This window comes from Lonchura striata, chromosome 17, assembly GCF_046129695.1.
Source record: "Lonchura striata isolate bLonStr1 chromosome 17, bLonStr1.mat, whole genome shotgun sequence".
Taxonomy (NCBI): Eukaryota; Metazoa; Chordata; class Aves; order Passeriformes; family Estrildidae; genus Lonchura; species Lonchura striata.
In genome coordinates, this window is record NC_134619.1 from 2840250 (window position 1) to 2862224 (window position 21975).

Genomic DNA, 21975 nt, shown 5'->3' on the forward strand with positions numbered 1-21975 from the left:
ACAACTGCAGGACAGAGGGGCTGAAGCACAGCTGGAAGGAGAAAGGTTTCTCTGATGGACATCCAGGATGGGTGACTGCTTCCTTTCATGCTGATCAGCTCCCACAGCAGCCCTGCAGCCAGCATGGGTGGGTGGCATGGCAGGAGCCTTAATCCATAGGCAAAGTCACTTAGAGAATGTGGAGTTGATGAATTTGGGTGTTTGTTTGACTTGTCAGAGGGAGAAGCCAAGCTGTGGTTGATGGGTAGAGGAGGACTGGGCTTATTCATTTGCTAATGGCTTTCTGGCCACAGGCAATCCTGGTTTTGCAGGAATTCTGTCCTGGCACTTGGTTTTAGCAGGAGTTTTCTCCCCTGCACTGACCAGCATCCCATATTATCCCTGCCCGCCTCCATCTGTGCTCACAGTCTAGTTCCCTCTCAGTAACATGTATTTTATTAAATTTGGCTGTGAGAATGTCACCAATTATGAAGGGAAAAGCAAGAGTGAAGGTTAGAAGGGAAAGGTGAAGGTTAAATTCAGACATTCATAAGTTTATGGGGCAGTTTGTCCTCAAATCAAAGCCAGGCATTCATGTCAAGCAACGCAAACAGGAATAAACACTCATGTGAAAGTCACTTAAGGAGCAAAAACCCGTAAGAATGTTTGCTGCAAAATATGTGCTTTCTTCTCACTCCCTTCCCCTCCTCTTGGCCCCACAGAAGGAGATTGCTGAGAGTGTTTCCAGCATGGACAATGTGATGCCTCCAAAGATAAAGACAAAACCATCGCTGCCACAGAGACATTTCATGCTCTGAGCCACTGCTGGCAGCACGGCCTCAAAAAACAGCATTGGATTCCAGAGCCCTGGGGTTAGGACACATCCCAGTCCTTCCTGAGGTGCCCAGTGATGTTTTTCCTAAATACCACACTCTGTAAATGTTTAGCTCAAAGTAAAGTTTTGGGAAGAAATGAGAAAACTGGTGAGAACAGTTTTTTTAAAAAAGCAGATTAACCTCAGATCCTCAGCTACCTTTTATTTACCAAGCAGAAGAAGTTTTCTCTGTGTGATACATTTCTCAAATTATAGGTTTCCCATTTCCTGGCATCCCAATAAAGTCTAGATGAATGATGAGACAGTCTGCTGGGAGAATGAGTAAACATCTCCTACTGTCTGGAATGCAAGACGACTACTGTCTTATCCTTTGTTACAGGTTGTTAAGATAAAATTACCCTATATATCAACAGCACTGTCAATGAAATTAGAAAGGGCATTCTACCTCCACACTGCCCCCGAGGGTTTGAGGAGGGAGGAGGGAAGGCAGTTGTTTCTTTGTTTATTTTGGTTTTTCTTCTGCCGCGAAAGAAAGGAAGAAAAGGGGTTTGTTTTGGGTTGGGGGGAGAAGCTTTATTTTGCTTCTTTTTAATGCAAATGAAAAAAGAGGAGAAAAGCCAAGGAGAATGTGCGAGGCAGGTTTGGGCGTTTGATGGTTTGATGGGAGATGCCCCAGGACAGCTGAACTGCAGCAAAGCTCCGGTGCAAGGGGACCCTGAAGCTGCAGATGGCTCCAAACAGGGCAGAGTCCCCGAGCCAAGGACACCCCAGGGCTCTTGAACCCAGCAAGTGTGTGCTGTGAGCGAGGGCTGCTGCAAAATTTGTCAGCTGCAGTTTGGGGAGAAGCCTCTTGTGCACGCCTGTAACCCCCTGACCCGTCTCTGGTGTGAATTTTATCAAATCTCCTTGCTGTGTTGCAGTTCTCCTGGTCTTTAGAGAGAAGAGCTACTTCTAGGTTTTCTGGAAATGTGAGTTTCATGAATGTGCCAAAATACTAGAAAACACTGTATATGATCTCCCTGTACTCAGAGAAATCCAGTTTTCCTTGCAATTAGGCTGTATCACCAAAGTCATTACCTGGTTTAGATCTGTTATATTAATTGTGCCTTCAGTTGTGCCCTTGAACCCTAGAGACATGAGAGTGGGATCCAAAACTTAAATCCCATTGCCTCTTTTCCACCAAATCATTGATTCTCTGTTCCAGACACCTCTCTCAGATGATCCCTAAGCTGCAGGAGGTGCTGGGCTGTGGTGGAGCTCAAGGGCTCCTTGTGAGGAACAGGGCTCTACTGCAAATCAAACCTCATCACTTCCATCTCCTCTCTTGCATCCAAGTCAACTTCTGTCCCAATCTCAGTCCTTTGCCTTTTCATTCTGTTTGTTCTGAGAACTTAGGATCACTTTTTATTTTTTTTTAATTTTTAAACAAAGTTGTTTATTCGCTTGTGAAAGGCAAACATTTTGCACTTAAAATATTTTCATTTTGAAAACAGAAAAAAAAAATTAACTGAAAACAATACTGGAGAAAAGCTGGGCATAAAACGCTGGACTTGGATGAGAAAGGATCTTGGATTCACAGAGCATTCCTGATCTCCCCCATCCCATCCTGTAGCACGTCAGAAACTTTACATGTCACTCTCCTGCACTTACGTGTGTGTGTGCACACACACAGGAGAATTTTCTCTGACAAGCTGCAGGGCTTTGCTACAGATTTTCCATCCCTTACCAAGTCAAGAAGAAAATATCTTAATGCTCTATTCACAAAACACTTTTGGCCCGTTTCCATTTGAACATTATGCTTGTTTGCATAGGCAATTCAGAGGGGAGTCCATAAAACCTTGTTTTGCCTGAATTTGTGAATGTCTGCCCTCTGCACGGTCTTAAAATGAAATTACATTGGAAAAGGGGCTGTTTTGGGATGCATATGTTTTGCGCATATCCTTTAAATAACTCAGATATGTTTTCTGAGGGGGATGTTTTTCCTATGCACTGAAGGCCATGTTTGTACCACCACCTACGAATTTCTTCAGCTTCAAAACAGCACTGGGTAAATAGCTGAGGGTTTTGGCAACTCAGTGTTTCCAACACTTGGATCTTCCTGTTGAAGAGATCCCACAGCAAAGGACAACCTCTTGCTTTAATTCTTGCTGCTTGGTTCCAGCAGAAAATCCTTCTTCTGCCTCCGTTCCCAGCCTAAATCTGTGAAAATAGGGATAAAGCCTCTTCTCTGCCAGCCCTGCCAGGAGCAGCCAGCCCAAAACGGATGTTTGTCTGTATTAATCAAACACACAAAATGTGCAACCTGAACTCTGCGCGGAACCGAGTGGAAAAAGTGCAACCTGACCACAAAAGTATTATTTTAAAAATAAGGTCCTTTAGTAGTAGTTAATTGGATACACATTTTGCTGGATTCATGGAACATTAAAAACTATCATATCCAAATTGACTGACTGAGTTCATGTTACATCTCCAAACTGCCAGTGACCATTCTGCCTCTCAACATCAGACCTTGGGTTCAGCAATCTCGCTCCAGGGCCTTTTTTAAGTACGTGGCACTTTTTTTTTCCCCCCCCTAATAGAGATTGATTTAGTGTATGTTTAATGGCCCCATAAATCACTCAACATGCCCAACTCGCATACAAATTCTGCCAAAAAAAAAAAAGTTTTCAAGGAAGCAGATGCCTTGTTGGTGGAACCAATTTGCCCTGCTCTCTGCATGTGCACGAGCCCACCATTTCAAGAACCTCCTTATAAAAATGCTCTGCTCTCCTGGCCTGCCCTGGTCATTTTCTCTGGGGCTGCTCTCTTCCCATGCCAAGTTAAACTCGGGCGATTCCCCCGCTGTGCCCGTTCTGTTCGAGTGCCTTTTAGATCAGCAATAAATAAATTCATTGTGCGTTTCAACAAGGAGAAAGAGCTGGAGCTGGAGCTGCATTGTGCCTGCCCTTGTGAAGATCTATTGTGTGCAAAGCAGCGCGCTATCGGATGGCGTGGGTCATTTTTCATTACCCCACTGAGGATGCAGCTCAAAGCAGAGGATTATAGAAACTCATTTCCTTTGGTTAGGGGGGAAAAAAAAAAGAGTTAACATTCAATAAAGTCGAGGGCTATGACGCAACGTGGCCCTCAGAACCTTCCGAGCAGAGCTGTTAATAGCTTCCTTTCCCAGGACGCGGGTTTGCCCCGCTCACTTATCGACTTTGATGCATTAGTAAAAGAAAATATCAACCCCTCATAACTCTCAGAAATGATACAATACATCACTTAAAAGTAAGCTAGGATCAACACATTGTTAACTGTTTGATCTCTCGAGTCAAAATTAATGATAGGTGTTTTGCACACAAAAAAATGAATGTTAAAAGGCTATTTAAGCTAACTAAAGACATCCCTACAACATCAGGGTTGAATTGGAGGTGATTTCCTGCAATGCAGCTGTTATAAGTTTATCAGTCTGCGGGTGGCAGTAACCAGTAATCATAACCAGATTGCAGAGGGGTGGGATGGAACTTATCTTTAAATAGAAGATCTATCTAACTAACTAAGTACAGAAAGCTGGTCGGGAACTGAGTCCACGGTATTATTCACTAGAACACCCAAGGGTCTGGGAGAAGCCAGTTTTCTGTATATTTTAAAGAAATGAAATGATTCTGAAGGTTTAACTGCTAGGCAGGGAGAAACCAAGGTTCATAATGATTAACAGCAGACCTCCTGCGCTCTTGTACTTGCAGCATTTACACAATGATGATAGCTAATAAGAAATGGCATTAAGAAATGACTTCAGCTTTCTCCGCTGAGATCTAGCCATAGGCTGTTGATGAACTTTTAGCTCATTCTCCTGTGACATGGAAAGGAAAGATCTGAAATGCAGCATATACTTCAAGCAGAAAAGCGATTGAAAAAATTCCAAGAAACCTCTGTGAAGAGCCAAAGAGAAGTGTTGCACTGTGAGACAATGCCTCTGGACAATTACAGCCTGTTAGTCTTCATGCAGCTCCAATTGCTTCCGTCTGCAGCTAATCTGACCACTGGAAACAGGCACTTTTGCAATGCCCTTTAATTTTTCTGATTTGTGTGTGGGCAGTATCTGTTGGTATTAATATGACTCTTTTCCGGATTGAATTAGAGAGAACAAGATGAGCTTTCAAAGGAGCCTCAGCTGTCTTTGAGAAACGTGAGCTGCAGAGATCCATGTGGATGGGCTAGGTCTGCCCCAAGTGCCTGCTGTGCAAACACAGCAAGGAGGCACAGAGAAGTCCCGTGGACCCCCAGATGTCCCCTGCAGCACCCCACAACCTCTTTAGCCATCCTTGCTCCTAATTCTGCCAGATACTCCAGCTCCATCCTCAGAGCTGTGCCCACAGCCAGCAGGGATCCCCACACTTCCCAACATTCTGAGCCATGAAGATCCACTATTTTCTGTGGATGAATGGATGCCTCAACAGCTCATGAGTGAGCCAAAATCTTCTTCCATCCCTGCAGTCAGACAAATGCACATTTTGTTTTTAAACTGATCCTAGTTTGCAAGAGGTGCTTGTGTGAGCCTTTCCCAGATCCAGCTCCCTCCCTCTGTAGGGATTGTCTCATGCCTACACTTAAACCTGGCTTATGGAAACCACAGTTCCAGAGAAGCTCAAATTTGCTCTTTTTATGAGGAACAGGCTGAAAAATGGCAAACATAAAGTTCTAATAAAAATGAATGTATTTCTAAAAGTTCTTCACACAGCCTTCCTTCAAACTGTGCTGCAAGTTTAAACCTAAAATAATTCTTCCCCATGTTTGACATCTGTACGTTATTTATACAACACCTTTTTTCATAGAGGTTTTTTAATTATTATTCCAGAGGTGTTTTTCAGTGGAGAAAAAGGAAATTATTGATGAAACTGTAAATTTGAAATACATTTCAATTAAGACCCTTAGTCATTTCCACATTTTGTTTTCCAAGCCTTACTCAACAAAACCGCTTAATTATTTCTCCATGGCGATGGGATCAGCTCACTCTGCTCCTCTCCCTGCGGGGCCTATAAAACCCTCAGCTGGCAGATCTGTGTGTGCAACAGGCTGAGAGATGTGACACATCACAAATATCTGGAGAGGATAAATTTTCCATTGAACAAAGTGTCAGAGAGGCCCCTGCATTGCCTGCATGAGGACAGGTGGGTGGGGGCCAAACACCTCCTGATTTTTTGATTGCTGTGTGATTTCCCAGTTCCAGCATTGGGGGTGACCCCTTCCAGGCAGGCTGCCTGCCCTCATTCCTGTCTGCTCACTGTGGTCACTCCAGACTCCTTGCCACAACCTCTGCCCCCTGCATGCACTGCTTTCTGTCCTTTACAGCCCACCCCATCATAGCCATTCCTTCCAAAATCCTGGAAAATTAAGATTTTACAGATGAGGAGACTGTGGCACTGGTGGGTGAGGCCTCCTGCACAGAGTTATGCAGTGGATGACGTGAAACACAAATCAAGACTCCAGGTCCAGCTCCTTCCACATCATACTGAGTTATGTCATGTTAAAGGACAGAAATGAGAGTGGAAATTATCAATATTCAATAGAGGAACTTTTTCCAGAGTAGGCTCTGAAATTCTCTGATGTGTAAATCACTTAATTTACAGCAAGGGCTGTGTTAAGACATTGTGTGGTTTGCTGCAATCCTTAGAGTCACAGCCCCGTGTAAACACAGCCCTGTGCAGGTGTGGGAAGCGCTGCCCATCCACCTGAGCTGGAGAAGATCTCTCTGCAGAGAAGGGGGGACTGGTAAATAACCAGTTAAGTGGCTGGGGCACTGTCACTCAATCCCTGCTGCCCTGCAGAGTGCTGGATTCCTAAATGTGGCACCCAGATGCAGGGAGAACAAAGACCACATTAAAGTGGTGCTGATCGCCCGAGCTGTGGCTCTGGGGAGGATGCAGAAGTGCTTGGGAGGCAGACACGGGGCTGGGGACAGACAGCACAGCCAGAAATGGCTTTTGCAAGGCACATGTGGGGGGGAAAAGGCTCCTGTGCCTCCAGCAAACCTCCTGTGTGCAGCCTGGGGCATCTGAGACCATGCCTGCACACCCACACGCGTGGCAGGGCTCCCAACCCCTCTGCAGATGTGGGGCCCCCAACCTCCTAGAGCAGCTTGGGACAGGACTGCTTTGGGAGCAATCCTTGCTAAAATGAGCCATGAGATGTGAAAAAATCCACCTTTGTTACAGAGGATTTCCAGAGATGCAGTGATTTCACTAGGAACTCCCTCCCCACTGCCCAGCTGGACTTGTAAAACAGCCCCAAACCTGCCTGGACATCCTGATTCTCTGGGCAGGGAGAGGGAGACGAGACAGAGGCAGGTCCTGGCTGGTCCCCACGGTGATGTAGGGTAGAAAGTGCCCTTGCAGAGGGGCCAGGTGTGTGGGTGGCTTCTTGTGGCCAGCAGAGGACTCTGGAAGGCTGTGTGAGACCACAGTCCAGGAGGGGAAGGTGATCACCAGCATCATTAGGGTGATTGCCTAATTATGAGGCCCTTGGGGATGGAGCCTGGGAGAGGGGCAGAGAGAGGTTCTCCATCCTTAAGCAATATCACATTGGAGACAGAGAACCTAATTGCCTTCTAATGGAAAAACTGATGGGTAAATTATCACCAAATGAGGTGAAAATCAGAAGTTCCCAGAAAGGACTTATTTGTAGGATTTTAAACCAGTCACTGAGAAGCTGAGTTTGGTTCTGGGGCTTGGTTAGAGAGGCTAGAGTTTATTCTAAGGAGGGGAAGGGTCGTGTGGCCTCTGGTATTTTGGTGACTTCAGAAACTTCTCTTTTCCCTGGAAGGACAAAATGCTGGTGCTACCTTGATGTCACAGCTTACTTCTCTTGAGAAGATAATGTGGAGGAAATGAAAAATGTGATCTCTGTTGCTGGAGAGGTAAGACTTCTCTTTTGTAGCCCTGAATAAAATGATGCAGTAGTTTGCAGTGTCTGAGAAACTGGTGTTTGGCTTGATCACTGACCAGGCTGCAGCTTGAAATAGTGTGTGAATCCTGGTGGAGGAGATTCTGTGTAGTGTTTTTAGAGGAATGTTGTTTTGTTTATTAATCCAATGGTTCCTTCTGGCTTTGCCTTCTTTTTGGTGCTGACCAGGACTAGGGCTGGTTGTGACAGAAGCAATTTGGGCAGTGGCCTCACTTGTAGCTGGCAGCATTTGCTGGCTCTGTGTGCTGTGCCCTGCTCTGCTGCCACCCACCCTGCTCCACTCCCTGACAGGGGTGAGCACAGAGCTGGGGCTGGTTCCTGCAACTTCTTCACACTCTGCAGGCAAAATAATCTTGAAATTGTGAATTTTGCTGCTGTAGCTTGATCTGTAGGGAAGAGTGGGTGTTGCCCTATCTGTGTAGGGGACCAAAAGTGTTGTTTGGAACCAGGGGTGCAGAAACAAAGAATGAATAGATGCTCTGCCTTTGAAAGTTTGGTTTGTTCTTGTCCTGAGGACAGCAGGGCTCAGCCCTGCTCTCCAGGCTGATGGTGATGGAGATCAGCCCCAGGATGCTGTGCCACAGGCGAGGTCTCCACCTGCCCCTGGGACAGGGAAGGGACCTGTCTGCTGTGTACCAGGGCTCAGGTGGGATGTAAATGGATGAGCTTCTGCTTTGTCCTTCTCTGCTGTCCACACACAACTCCCTCACTGGGAGAAAAGCTCTTCTTGCCAGTAAAATGTGTGAGCTGAATCTGGAGATTGCTCTAAAGATTTTTTTGGTTGGTTGGTTTTTCCCCTACTTTAATGGAAATTGCTTGGTTACAAGCTCCTCTGTCATAGCTTTTTAGTAAGAAGTTCCTAACATTTATTATTCCAAATAGACTCACCAGAGTGGTTTTTTGACATAAATGTTGATTTGATCTGGCGAGGGAGGGTGATGTGGCTTGTGTAGCCCTTTGGCCTTCGTGTGTCACACCTTTCTTGACACTTGGGGACGTTGGGAGCTGCCAGCTCATCCCCTCTCAGTGATGCCAGCTCCCTGTGAGCAGCACAGAGCTCCCTTGGATCTGGGGCTGCCAGAAGTGTGGGTGAGTCTGGAATTAACCTTTGCCTGTAGTCAAAGGTAGTCAGGAGTGGTGGTGGCCATGACTTCACCGTGCCCACTGCTCAGCATGAGTAACCACTTCCATCCATTTCCATGCCAACCATTAATTTCCAGATGCAATGACTAGCACGGTATTTTCCATTTCCAGATCGTGTTTGTACTGGCATGATTTAAAATACTTTGTAATTACAGTGGTTCCTATAGTCGACCTTCTAGAGCAATGCAGGGTGCTTGGAAGTTCTTCTTTAAGCAGCAATTTCGGTAATGACAGTAATTCACATAATCTATCTTTGTGGCCTTGTGGCTTTCAGAAGTGTAGGCTTTTTTATTTAATTCTTCAGAGATGTAGCTCTATCTCTATATATAGCTCAGTAGATATCTGGTATTCTGGATGTGTTAAGGCAAACTCCACTGAGGAATTCCAGTCCCATCACCACAAACTTTCTGATGTTGTTGTTAATGCAATTGAGTAAATGGCAGAAGAAAATGGAGTGGGGAGGGGGAAATGGCAGTTTCCTCTCAAAGAGGAGGAGGCTTCAACAAAAACTTCAGGCAGCAGTGGAGCTTCATTTTGGCTGACAACTCACAGCACAATAAGCAGTTTTGGCAGCCAAATGTGACAACATCCTAGTGAACAGGGAAATCCTTTAGTTTGGGGGAGATGGCTGAATCCCAAAGCTGCTCTCATTTACTGGTTTAGAGTAACAGAGACACTTCTAAATTACTTGAGGGAGAAACTGCTCAGACAGATCAGAGGCAGACATCTCCCTCCGTGTGCAATTAGATGTGCTGCCTCCTTTGAGAGGGGGCCAAAGCAAATGGGAAGCAGCAATTAAGGGAGACACCAGCAATGAGGACCTAAAGTACAGGGCACAGTGTTTATCAGCTGTTGCTGCACAGAAAAGGTCATTAATTTGACTGAGGAGGGAAGAGCTGTAGCTCAATATTCCTGTGAATTGATGAACTGTTGTTTTTCCCAGAAGATCCTCATAAGTGCCGGGTGGGAGGGACAGATGTTGATTAAATGCAAACTTCTCTGCAAATGCGTGTGTGACCTCTGGCATGTTGTTCCTTCACACTCCCTTCAGAGGCAGGGAATAGAGCTGGGGAGGGTTTTCCATGCCTCTGTCCAATTAACCTGTGTATTTTCCACCAGAGGCTGACAAAACTCAGGGATCCTGAGCCTAGAACAAGCCCTCTCATACTGGCAATAAATCACCCCAAATAATTTGTTTGTTAAGCTGTGGGAGCAGGAAAGGCAGTCTCTGGTATGCCAGGGTCTGACCTAGATGGTGACAATCCTTGTGATCTGTCCCACCTCTCCTTTGCTGAGAGTATTTCAGGAGCAGGAAGGTGAGTGACAGACTTGATGCATCCCTGGTCTTCCACCTCTGTTGATAAAGGGAAGGAGGACACTTGAGGAGACACCGGGGTATGTCTGACACATGGTCTGGAAATGAAGCAAAAGCCACTCCAGTATCCTGCAGTGCTAGCAGAGATGTTTATCTTTTCATTTTCTGAGAGGTGCTGCAGCAGAAAACCAGATCTGCTTCCTCAAAGACTGTCACTCCCATCTGGAGAACATAATATTTAACCCATGGGTTTAATTTGCTGTCAATCTCCCACAACTCCCAGGAAGGAGCCTCCATCTCCTTTTAACTTGAGGCTGCTACCTCTTGCCCAAAAAAACCAGGTTTCTCAAGGCTTGCTCTTGAACCAGATGAGAAACATGAAATAATTGAATGCAAAATACAAGCATCTTCCTTTTTAACTGACATCAATAAAAACCTCTTAGAAGAGGGAATTCTTAGCAAGTGTTAATTAGCAGGACTGTCATTGTGACTCCACATTGCCACTGCAAAGTGCAGTGAGTCACTGGAGACACAGGCTCTTTCTGGCTGTGATTTTTCTTTTATTGAGCATCTTGTTCTCAGCTGCTACTAGAAGCAGGAAATCTCTCAAAGCTGTGAAGAGCAGATCCAGTCTGTGCCTTGAATTGGTTATGCTTCTCCACCTACTCCCAGGAAGAAGTGCCTCCAGCAGCTCTCAGATGGGGCTGCTGCCATTCCTGGCCAAATAAGAAATTTGGGATGCCCTGTCTTTATCAAGTGTGGTCTAAGTACATCCCCACTAATACAGACTATGAGGAGGTTTGTTTTTTCCTGCAAACCAAAAATACCAACTTTTTTAAAAAAAAAAATATCTGGAAATAAACAGTTACATGATCCACTGAAATTCATAACAAAGAACAAATTGAATCCTTCATGCTGAGTAAGAGCCATAAATAAAGGCTTTATGGCTGAGAAGTTGTAGGCAAAGCTCCAGCAAAATCAGATTTATTCCCTCCCTACCCCCTGCACTGTAAGTCTCTGGAAATGGGGGTTCCAAGGGCTGTTCTGACACAACATTAACTGCAGCTTCTTACAGCAGACTCCCTGCCAGTATTTACAGTTCACATTCTGTGCATGCTATGTGTGTATGTAACTGCACCAGCTTTTACAGTTGATTTCTCAGTAGTCATGTGAAACCAAAACAACTCATGGGCTGAACTTGGAATCACTTGTGCATTTTTCTGATTTAGAATAAAAAAAAAAAAAAAATCTGCCTTGGTGTTAGGGGAAAAGATCTCCTGGTTAACGTTGTTCCAGGTTGATGGTGGCCCAATCTCTGTGAGTGTCGTGCTCCTTCTCCCCAGAACCACAGGCTGGGTTTCCAGGGGAGCCCTGCAAGATGGATTTCAGAACTTGGTTGTACAATTGAAAAGGCAGTAGCTGCATTTTTTCTTCTCACAGAGGCCTGGCTCTACCTCTACTTGCTGTCTCCTCTAAAACTTAGCCCTGAGGTGTCATGAAATCCATCTTTGGAGTAATTAACCTTGGAGTAATTAACTCCTAAAACTGCAGTTCAGACAGGTCATTCCCTGTTAAGGAAGAACAAGCCATTTCAGGGGATTTAAGAGCTGGTTTCTCACTTCAGGAGACAAATACAGGTCAGCAGTGCAGCAGATCACAGTGAGAATTGTATAAACAAATCGGAAGCAAAGCTCCTCACATGTCAGTTTTGGATAAGCTGATATGTTGATTTGTTCTCCTTTCCTGTGTGCTTAGTATGTAGCCTAAGATAGAAGCTAAAATGAGGAATTTGTTCCCATTAAGCAGCTGCCCAAATCTCCCTTTTTAAAGAGTCTGAGGCAGAAGATGTAGAGCCAGTGACTGCTCTGCTCTTGTCTACAGCTTGTTTTAAACACTGAGCAAAATGACTTAAATTGTTGGGACCTGAGAAATGATATCTTTGAGCTCTGACCCCTCATAACTGAATCCAGACACTCAATGTCTCTGCTTCCACATATTTTATACGAAGCACCTGACACAGCAGCAGCAAACAGCAGGGGAATAAATCCAGCAGCCTGCAAGAGTTCACCTTCATTAGCCAAGCCAAAGGTCACCTTGCTGGTGTCCCCATCAGTGTCTGCACCCCTGGGGCTGTTGGGTACTCTGGACCTTAGTGGGGAGACCCTGCAATGGAAGGGAAGGTGGGGAGCCAGATAAAAGAGCCTCTGTGGCCCTTTTTGCACTCCACAACCACAGTGACACCCCAAACCTGTAGCACTGCTCTGGAAATTTAGCACCAGCCCATCACGCTGGGCTGGAGCCCCAGGTGCTGACACGCTAAAGCACAACAGATCCACTGAGCTCCTGGCATCCCCTCCTTTCTTCTTAAGAGCTTCTTAAAATAAAGCCCATTAGGCCCAAGTTATCAGAGCTGCTCGCCCAGGAGTCACCCCAGCTCCTGAAAGGCTCCGAGCGTGGTTTTGAGCACAGGCGTGGAGGCTGCAGTGGCTCCTCAGCCCAGACACAACTGCTGCACTCCCCAAACTGCTGCTGACTGCCCTGGGGTGGGGTTTTATTGCAGACAAGGCAATTCTTTGAGGGTGAGGTTAATTCAAGCAGCCCCGTGTAGAGCTTTAGCCTGCAAATGGTTAAATGCTTAACCCTGCCTGCAAAAGCTGGTCAAGTGCAAAGTTGTCTTTCTAAGGGTTTGTGAGGCTGAGCCCCCTTTTTTCCCCAAAAAAAATTCCCCAGTACCTTTCACTGGGGGGGGGGGGAAAGTATGAATCTGATGAATCTGTCTATGGCTCTTCCCATTTTCCTTTTAAATGCAAAGCCAAACTTAAACTGTTTTAAGATTGTGCTGCCTTCATTTATGAAATTAATTAATACACAAGGATTCTGTTGGAGAAAGCAGCAGATTTATCCCAAAGTGGTAAAGCTCACAATACCAAGAAACAACTTTCCAAATACTAAAATTAAAAAGTCTGTTCCCATGGCCTGGTAAATGCACCCTTGGAAAACCAGCTAGGAAACAAATCAGTGTTCAACCTGCTATCCTAAACTTCTGGTCTTTCTCAGCTGCTGATTTAGGAATACAAATACAAATTTTGGAGTACAAATTCCACAGCATTAAGCAGAAAAAGGGAATGTACAGTTTTATTTAAAACAGAGTAACTCGAAGTGGTCATAATAACCCATTTCTGTAGCTATTCTACGTGGGTAATGAGTGACTGTAGTATAAAGTGCTCCGAGTTTTTGCCTCAAGGTCTTGTCAATCCTTACCTGATACATAAAAACTTCAAACTGCTTCCTTTTAGCTTAATTGGGCAGAATTTCTCTCAGAAGGAAGGTTGAATACTGAGAATAATGTGTTTGTGGCAGCAGTGGAAGTCAGCAAGCAGGGTATTTGGAGGGGAGCACACAGAGGATGTGAACTCTGAACTCGAAAAATGAGTCTTTGGGGATTTTTATTCAGAAGTATCTGCTCCCACAGCTGAGGGACTGAATCCAGCAGCAGAGGGAATCCTGCAGCCCCTGGCCATGCCCTGAGCTGTGCTTGTGCAAGCTCTGCTGTCCCTCTCTGGTTTTAGGCTTTACAGCTGACACTTCCATAACAATCAGGAATCTTAAAATTGCACTAAGGCTTATTTAAATCATTATTTTTTATTATATGAACACTGGCAGCAGCAGAGGCAGTTTCCTGCATAGGGACAAAAGGATCTTTTTGTCAGTACTGGAACAGATCTGAAACAGCTCAATTAAGCAAACATAACATCCTCAACGTTTGGTCTGAAAGGAAGCTAAAATAACTGTTCTATAAAATGTTTTAAATGTGCTTTAAAATGTCATTACCCAGATAAATCTAGCTGTTTGGAAGCTCGTTCACCAGGGTTTTATGACCCTGCCAGTTTATGGCAGTGTATGTATTCATGTCAAGAATTCCTCTTCCAGAACAGTAGATGAGGAGACAAAGCCACAGGAGTGCTGCAGGCCAGGGGGAGGCTGCGACCAGCTTGGGAATGGAGTTTTGGCTCCTAGGCTGGGAGAGCTGCTCCAGAGCACATCCAGCCAATTGTGTGTATTTGTGGCAGAGCTGGAAAGCAGCAGATATTTCATGATACAAGGCTGGATGTGTTGAACTTGGTGGTAAAGCTGCTGCTGGCTGCAGGACTGGCCCTGCAAAGTAAAAAATATTTATTTTATTCTTTCTCTCCTTGCTGGTACCACCCCTGCCTTACACCTAAATGAATAGAATTGAGACCACAATGAGAAATACCAGAGGATCCTCCTTCTAAATTTAAGGCCTACAGAAGCTGAGTAGGTCTCGTTTTACATCAACAAAGGTCTTTCCACTGATGCTTTCCTGGACTCTCAGAGTAGTGCACAAAGCAAATTCACTTATGAATTTGCAATTGCTCGTGGAAGATGGCAGATTAACTCCCAGATGCTGATGATTTAATCCTTTGGCCCAGCAAATATATCTATGTCAGCTGGCACAGCTCTGCTCACAGTTCAAAGAAAACAAGAACCCCAAAATTGCTGTTGTGCCCCAAAGATATAATGCTCAGTTAATATAGGGATTTCGACCATTATTTTTTTCAGCTGCCTCCATAGCAATGCAGTGTGGTATCCACAGTAGGAAACCTCATGCCAGCAGCATCTCTCAAATATGCTAAAACAATCTAAATTAGAAAATGTCAGCTTCTTGGCTGATGTTTCTTTGGAGTTTCTTTTCTTCCTTTCTTGTGCCTCTATAATTTTATTGGGATGACTAAATCTCTGAACTATGTTAGCAGTAAACAGAACTAATTTACCCCCTGCTTCTTTGAAACAGCTGCTGACAGCTGCACCATAATTCAATCATGGATCTTTGCAGCACAGACTGCCAAACACATCCATATTTTTGCTATTCTTCCCTCCCTGTCGTATTTGGACCAAAGAAGCTGCCCCAAATAATGACATGTGATGGTTTTGCCTGTACATAGAGACTGAGCTGCAGGAAAACAGAGGCTCAAGATGAAACCTTGTCCAGCCAGAAAGGTTCTTTGAATAAAAGGAGAATAACCACACAGATACACAATGTTGTCGTGGTATCTTTTGTAAAGTTGCAATGATTTATTTTACTAGTTTGTACAAAAAGGCTTCTGACATCTGCTCTATGAAAAGAACCAGAAATGTGTATGCATTTTTGCCAACTGTTAATAAATATCTTCTTAAATAAGGAAACAAATGTGTTTAGGAACCCAGAATAATTTTTCCTGCATGTGATTGAAAAGGAATTCAGAGATGGAAATAAATAATTCTTCTTCCGCTTGTGACAACTATTTACATAAAAATGTACAAACAGTGAAGCTGATGTTGAGCCTAGCAACAGAAATCCTGTTATTATGCTTAAAAACAACAACAAAAAACCAAAACAGAAACAATCCCCACATAATATTTCATATACGAGTCCTATACAGCAAGACACCGTGGTCCAAGTTAAAAACTCAACACACCAACGCAGTGACCACCAACACTGAAACACCCACGAGAGAAAACTAATCCTTGACTACTAAATAGTGGAAGTTCAGGCATGATTAGCTTTTAACTTTCCAGGCAGCACCTTCCCTTCCTTGAGGAGGTTTACAGGAGCACTGGTGTGTGTATGTAAGCAATGTCAAATGGTGCTTCCTGTCTGTGTGATTTCAATTCCTCACTCGAAGCAGGGGTGCACGGAGGGCAGGTCTGGCTGGTTCTGGTGCATGGTGCTGTCTGCAGGCTCCACAGGGGCTGGGATTTTGGCTCCAGCTGTTGTCCTGCTGTGGCTGGCTGTGCTGGCCCAAGGTCTCCCCGTGGGGAGGTTTGCTGCAGTCCTACCTGTGGAGCGTGCCTGCTGCAGCCAGGCTGCTCCTGCAGATGTTGGAGAGGTCTGGGGGGACACCAGGCACATCTGGCAGCTGCTCACCAAGGCCCCCATCCAAAACCTACCAATGTCATGGATGGGCTTCCCCTTTCCCATCAGCCTAATCCTGCTACTGAGAAAACTGCTGGGAAAACCCCAATTGACTGAAATGAGATGAGAACTAGGCCATCAGAAACAAATTTCTAATTTATTTCATAGACAGTAGGGGTTTTTTCTTCCTTTGCTTTTTCTTTTTAAAGTGAGGCATCTGGTCTGGATTTGATCTGTGACTTAAAGGGAGAAGAGCAGTAAGTGAAGTCCAGAATTTCATTTATCTTCTTTCTCTAACTCTCCTCTAAGGCAAGACATGGAGCCAAGTCCCTACTGTGGCTGCATGGCCCCATCTGCTCACTGAGCACAGACCCATCTCCAGATTTATACTGTTGGAGGTTTAGCTTTCTGAAGTTTGGAGATTTAGAGCTGAGTGTGCTGGACATGTTGTTTTATTGGGCTTTATTTTCTTTTTATCTCCCTGGTGAAATTTATACCAATCCTACTTTGGTGCATGCCAAAGTGGGGAACTGGTCTGTGATTGGTTACTGCAACTCTGTATTCTTCTTTGCAACAATTTTAATTGAGCGTTAATCACTTAAGTGTGAAGTTTGTGTAACCTGTGACTTTAAAAGAAGGAAAAAGAAACGCCTTGAGGGGACATTCTCTTGCTTCTGGTTCCAGCTTCTTGGTGGCCCTTGAAGGGGATAGTTGTGGGGTTTTTTGAGGTGAAGCCAAGAGAGAAGTTTATCAGAAGCACTGGCCCCAGGAAGGAAGGTTTCCTTGTGTGGTGCTGGGCGTGCATCCCAACTCACAGCACCTCCTGCACTTGAGTCTCCACGTTCTTGGAAAAGAGCTGGACCTTGCTCCCTCAGGGAAGTCAATGGACATTTTCCACACAGCAGCAGGATCTTGAGTTCCAGCTCTTGCAGGAACTGCTTAGGACACCCCAGCTAAACACCAGCTTCCATCCCTGTCTCTCAGCATTCTGCTGATTTCCTGTTTCAATAGCAAATTGAAATACTTTCTAGCTGCAAGAGGAAATTTCCTTCCTTGTTGACAGAAAAAAGTACACCCCAACATTCTCACTCTTTGAAGCACTTTTCTTCAGTTCTTTTGCTTGCCAATTTATTTTTTTCTTAGGCTACTCTGTCCTTTGAATTTGTGTCAATCCACATCCAGCTTTTGCTACTGTAGTTTAAAACTGGAAGTTGCATGTAATTAATCCTTGGTTTTGCTTACGAAATTGAAGCAGAGGGATGGAAGCAATAATTCTCTAACAAAATACCTGTTCACTCCAGGTATATTTTGTTCACTTATTTTATTGCAAACCATGTTACAGGAACTACACACACTTATTAGTCACAGCACAGTCTCACCTTGGATAGATTATTAGTGTTTTACTCACAATCAACACTGGTGAGTTTGCAATCTCCAGAAAGACTCATTTGCAAAAGTATGTACTGTAGGAGCCAATTTTGTAAGCAGATTTGGTTTTAAACGGTTTCTCTGGCTTGTTTCAGTTTACAAGCTCATTGTCTGCAATAAACTAAAACAAAATGTGTTCAAATGCCTCTTTAGATCCAGAAACTGTTCCATTGTCTGAACTTTCAGAGGCCTGGTCCTAAAATGGTTTGGGACTTTTTTAAACCCATGGCTGGAGCACCAACCTTTCCCCCAACCCCACACAGCCACACAAACCCACTCTTTACAAAGAACTCCTTTTTCTTTCTTCTTTCTCTCTCCTACAAATCTAGTGGCAGCCACATGCTCGTACCACCATGTTCCTGTATTTTTTTAAGATAACATTGGAGCTGTCATCAAAATAGAGCACTGAGATGGCGTTGAGTTGTGTAGGAGCACAGCAGGGTTTCGGCACAGTCTCTGGGTTTATAAAGTGAACCTGGGGAATGAAAATAGAGGAATGTGAAGATTTACTTCTCCCCTCTCCTCCCCCCATATTCTTCTTTCCTGGGCAGCCTTCTGCCTGTCCCAAACCCTCGCTCAGACAGCAGCTGAGCTGTGTAACTTTGGGATTCACTGATTCTCAGCCTGACCCCAAATCCACTTTGGTGGCAGCATGGAGTGGATCCTTACAGTTTTCCCAGGAGGTGCTGACAGTGTCCTGCTCCTTCTTTCCCATGCAGTGGGACTAAACCCCCACTAGTGTCTGTCACAGAGCCTCTGAAACCAGAGATACCCTGCCAATGCCTGCAGCAAAGACAGGGTCATTTCTGGCCAGGTCCTAATTCAGGCCAGACACGTGGGGCCGGTGCTGCAGGCACCTTGAGAGCGAAGGCAGATCCTCCTTCCCCTGTTAGCTCAGAGACCCTGTTGAGCATAAACTGATTTCTGAGTAGCACCTGTCAGAGGTAACCCTGTGCTAGGAGATAGGGTGCACCTACCAGTGTCTGTACAATGGCATGATTTGTAGCATTCATGTAGGAATTCAGGGGGAAAGCACATTCTCCTTCACAGTAATAGGCAGCGTAGCCCTCCGGAGCGATGATCCAGTCCTTGATTCCATTGAAGCCATTAGATTGTGGAGAAGGACACAAATGCAGTGAAACAAAAAGACAACCAGCACGTAAATCTAAACATTCATACACATAGTTACAGTGGCCCACAAAATAAAAATCTGGCCCCCTGGCCTTTCTAAAACCCTTATAGAGGCCTCTAAAGAGCCTGCTCTTCCTGGAGGGACACACCCCAAATTGCAAATGTGCCCACAGAGCAGCTGAACATCTGGGTTCAGTTTTCATCCATTCAGCAGTGTCCTGCCTGTCCACGAGGATCACTTCACCCAGCAACACAATCTAGACACAAGCTTTCAGAAAGGAAAATAGCTTTAACCAGGTCTAAAAAAACAGGTAGATGAAAATGGAGAGCCATGGGTGCCTTCAGCACTGCCAGAGGACCTGCAGGGCCACAGCCCCTCAAAAGGACCTGAATGTGTTGAGCCTCCAGCCAGCCTCACATTAAATATTTGCATACCCAGCTTAGCAGAAGTGCTTAAGCATGCTAAAGGCAGTATACAATATTTTTCCCCTTCAGGATTTAAAATACAAAATCCAGGTGGTGGCTGGATCTCACGGCTGCAGTTGATAAATGATGTGCCAAGGCACCCCAGTCCCAGCCTGGTCACCCCCAGGAATGCCACCCCCTGCCCTTACCTGCCACCCCAGGTCCCTGAAGCTGACGTAGAGCTCGTGTTTCTTGCAGGCTTGTCGCTGGTCACTGCTGCTGTTCTCTGTGAGGGGACAATGGTGGCCATGAGGTTGGGCTGCCCCAGCTCCCTCAGCAGGGAGTGAGGCATTGCTGCTCGTCTGGTGCACTTACAGCTTCTTTTTTAGCTGTTTTAGTCATATAATAATAGCTGGGTTCAACCTATATGAAATTCACTTCTGGCTTTTTTGTGCCAAGCCAAAAAAGGCCTGGGAAAAGTAGGTTTTCTTATCTTAATTTTTTTGGGTGTTTTTGCCCTGGACTTCCTCTGACCTCCTAATAGCAACACACAGATCACTATGATTACTGCCTATGCATAAGAGGAGAATCAGTACAGTTTTAAAGTTTTGACAATCCCAGACAAAACTTCAGCCTGAGCTGAAGACCCAAGTAGAAAGAACAACTCAGAAATAATTTCAGCACAGAAAGGGTGGTGAGGCACTGGAAGGAGCTGCCAGCAATGCAGTGGAGTCCCCATCTCTGCAGGTGTTCAAGGACTGGACGTGGCACTCAGTGCTCTGAGCTGGTTGACAAGCTGGGAGTTGGTCAAAGGTTGGACTTGATGATCTTGGAGGTATTTTCCAACCTTAATGATTCTATAAAAATATGATTGTAAGCTCTGTTTTCCTTTTTCTTCCCCTCCTCACAACCTCTGCTTCCACTCAGTGAGGCACTCCCAGAGCAGCTGGAATTTGCTGCTGCCTCAGCAGAGCCAGCCCTGAGCTGTGGCTCCTGCTGGGATCCTCATCAAGGGCCCATTCCTCTGAGGTATCACATAATTAAGCCACATTTCTATTTCAAATGCCTGGTGGAGTTTTCTTCCAAATTAGGAAGCACAGCTCTCCCCGAGAATAGCCATGGTTATCCTGAGAATCAATGGGTTTTCCTCTTCTAGGCAAGAATTTTGGGACTACTACGCTTTTTAGGGGCTAAATTTAAAATCACAAGCCCTGAACATGAACAGCACTTGGGTTCAGATACACTGATCACTTTAATGATTTCAAAATGAGAACTTATTTCATATGGGAGAAAAGGAGTTTTTCTAGTTAGGTGCTTGGTGTATTTTTAAAATTTGGCTTAAGAAATCCCTCAATTTAACGTCACTTCAAACATTCTTTTCCTTGACATTTTTGGAGCAACCCGAACCCCACACCCTTTCCAACTAGTGGTGGACCATAGGGACAACAAACAGATGATGTGGGAGAAACCACTCCAACATCATCCCAGAGGCAGGAGCGCATCCCCAGGCAGCTGTGCAGTACCTGCAATGTTGGAGACCCGGAATGCCTCCTGGTTCTTTGGTGTTTTGGATCTGTTCTGGCTCCTCTGCTTGCCCCCCGTGGAGCGGATGCTGCGCAGGTGCACCTCGGTGGCCTTGAAGAAGGCCACGGTGAAGGGCTGCTTGTTCTGGGGGCCGTGCCTCCCGATCAGCCCCGCCAGCTTGGGGTTGATGCTTTGTCCTGCAAGCACGACAGACTGGTGAGGGCCCTGCAGCAGCTCTGCCAGCAGCCAGGACAGCACAGGGCAGAGCTGCTGCCTGCTCAGGGGCATTCCTGAAAATGCCATCTGTCGGATGGGAATGAAGAGACTGACTCTGACCAGAAGGCTGTGAGAGTAAAACTCTGATTTATTCAAAATACACTGCTCTTTTATACAGAGCTCTGTGTGGACCAATTCCTGAGAGTAAAACTCTGATTTATTCAAAATACCCCACTCTTTTATACAGAGCTCTGTGTGGACCAACTCCATTGGTTCTGAAGTGAAAACAACACAAACCATTGGTGTACAGTGCTTGACGCACAGTGATAGAACTTAACTATAAACAATGTGAAAAACAAGAGAGATAAAGAATTATTTACATTCTTCTCCAGCTCTTTCCCAGGCTTCTGCCTGGCTAGAAACTCTCAGTTTATTTCTTTGACTGAATCTGAGACCACAGCAATCCACCCTCCAAAAACTTAGGCTTAATGGGCGAAGCTGCTTCTGACAAGAGCAGCTCAGCACATTTTATATCTATGTGTAAAGTTGCATTAACTAGTCCTACGTATAATTATTTTACCCCAAATCCTCTCAGCGTTAACTTTTCCTGCATTCTTTAGAGGGGTTTCTTCAAGTTCACCAACTATAATTTGAAGTGATCCTATAAAAGGAGCCATAAAACTCAGCCCATAGGAACACTAAATTCCCACTGGAAGGTTATTAACTTAAAATAAAAATGCCTTGTATGAAATGCTGACAGAGTTCCAGATACACCTCAGCTGAGAGAAACAAATGTTTAGAGACATTTTGCTTATTGCTGCATCTTGCCACTGCCACAACTTTGTACAAAACTTTGATTATCATCCATGATAATCATCATGATTTCATCTTGGGCTCTAGAATAATTTGATTTTTGGTAAAAGACAATCGGTAGGTTTCTCTGTTGAATTAAACCAATTATTTACAAAAAAGGCAAGGAGAGGGTGGCAGTGGGAAATTTAATGTTTCTCCTTGTTGAGGGATGTCTGGGTGCTGCTTCGAAATGCAGAGATGATACCCAGGATTATTCTGTCCCAAGCTACTGAGTGCTGCTGCTAAATCCAAGTTATGGTAATGGTTTTGTGATCCTTTTGCTAAGGC

General features: G+C 45.0%; 1 protein-coding gene across 1 annotated transcript in view; it reads right to left on the minus strand.

Moving 5' to 3' along the window:
- Positions 1–15284: 15284 nt before the first annotated feature.
- Positions 15285–21975, minus strand: part of BMP7 (bone morphogenetic protein 7) — a 41993-nt gene continuing 35302 nt past the window's right edge. Inside the window, exons 4-7 of the mRNA XM_021553590.3 lie at positions 20619–20816; positions 19305–19381; positions 18537–18647; positions 15285–18034 (exon numbers count right to left, since the gene is read on the minus strand). Coding sequence (XP_021409265.2) covers positions 17885–18034; positions 18537–18647; positions 19305–19381; positions 20619–20816 — 536 coding nt within the window. The 3' untranslated portion in view covers positions 15285–17884. The remainder of the gene's footprint in view (positions 18035–18536; positions 18648–19304; positions 19382–20618; positions 20817–21975) is intronic.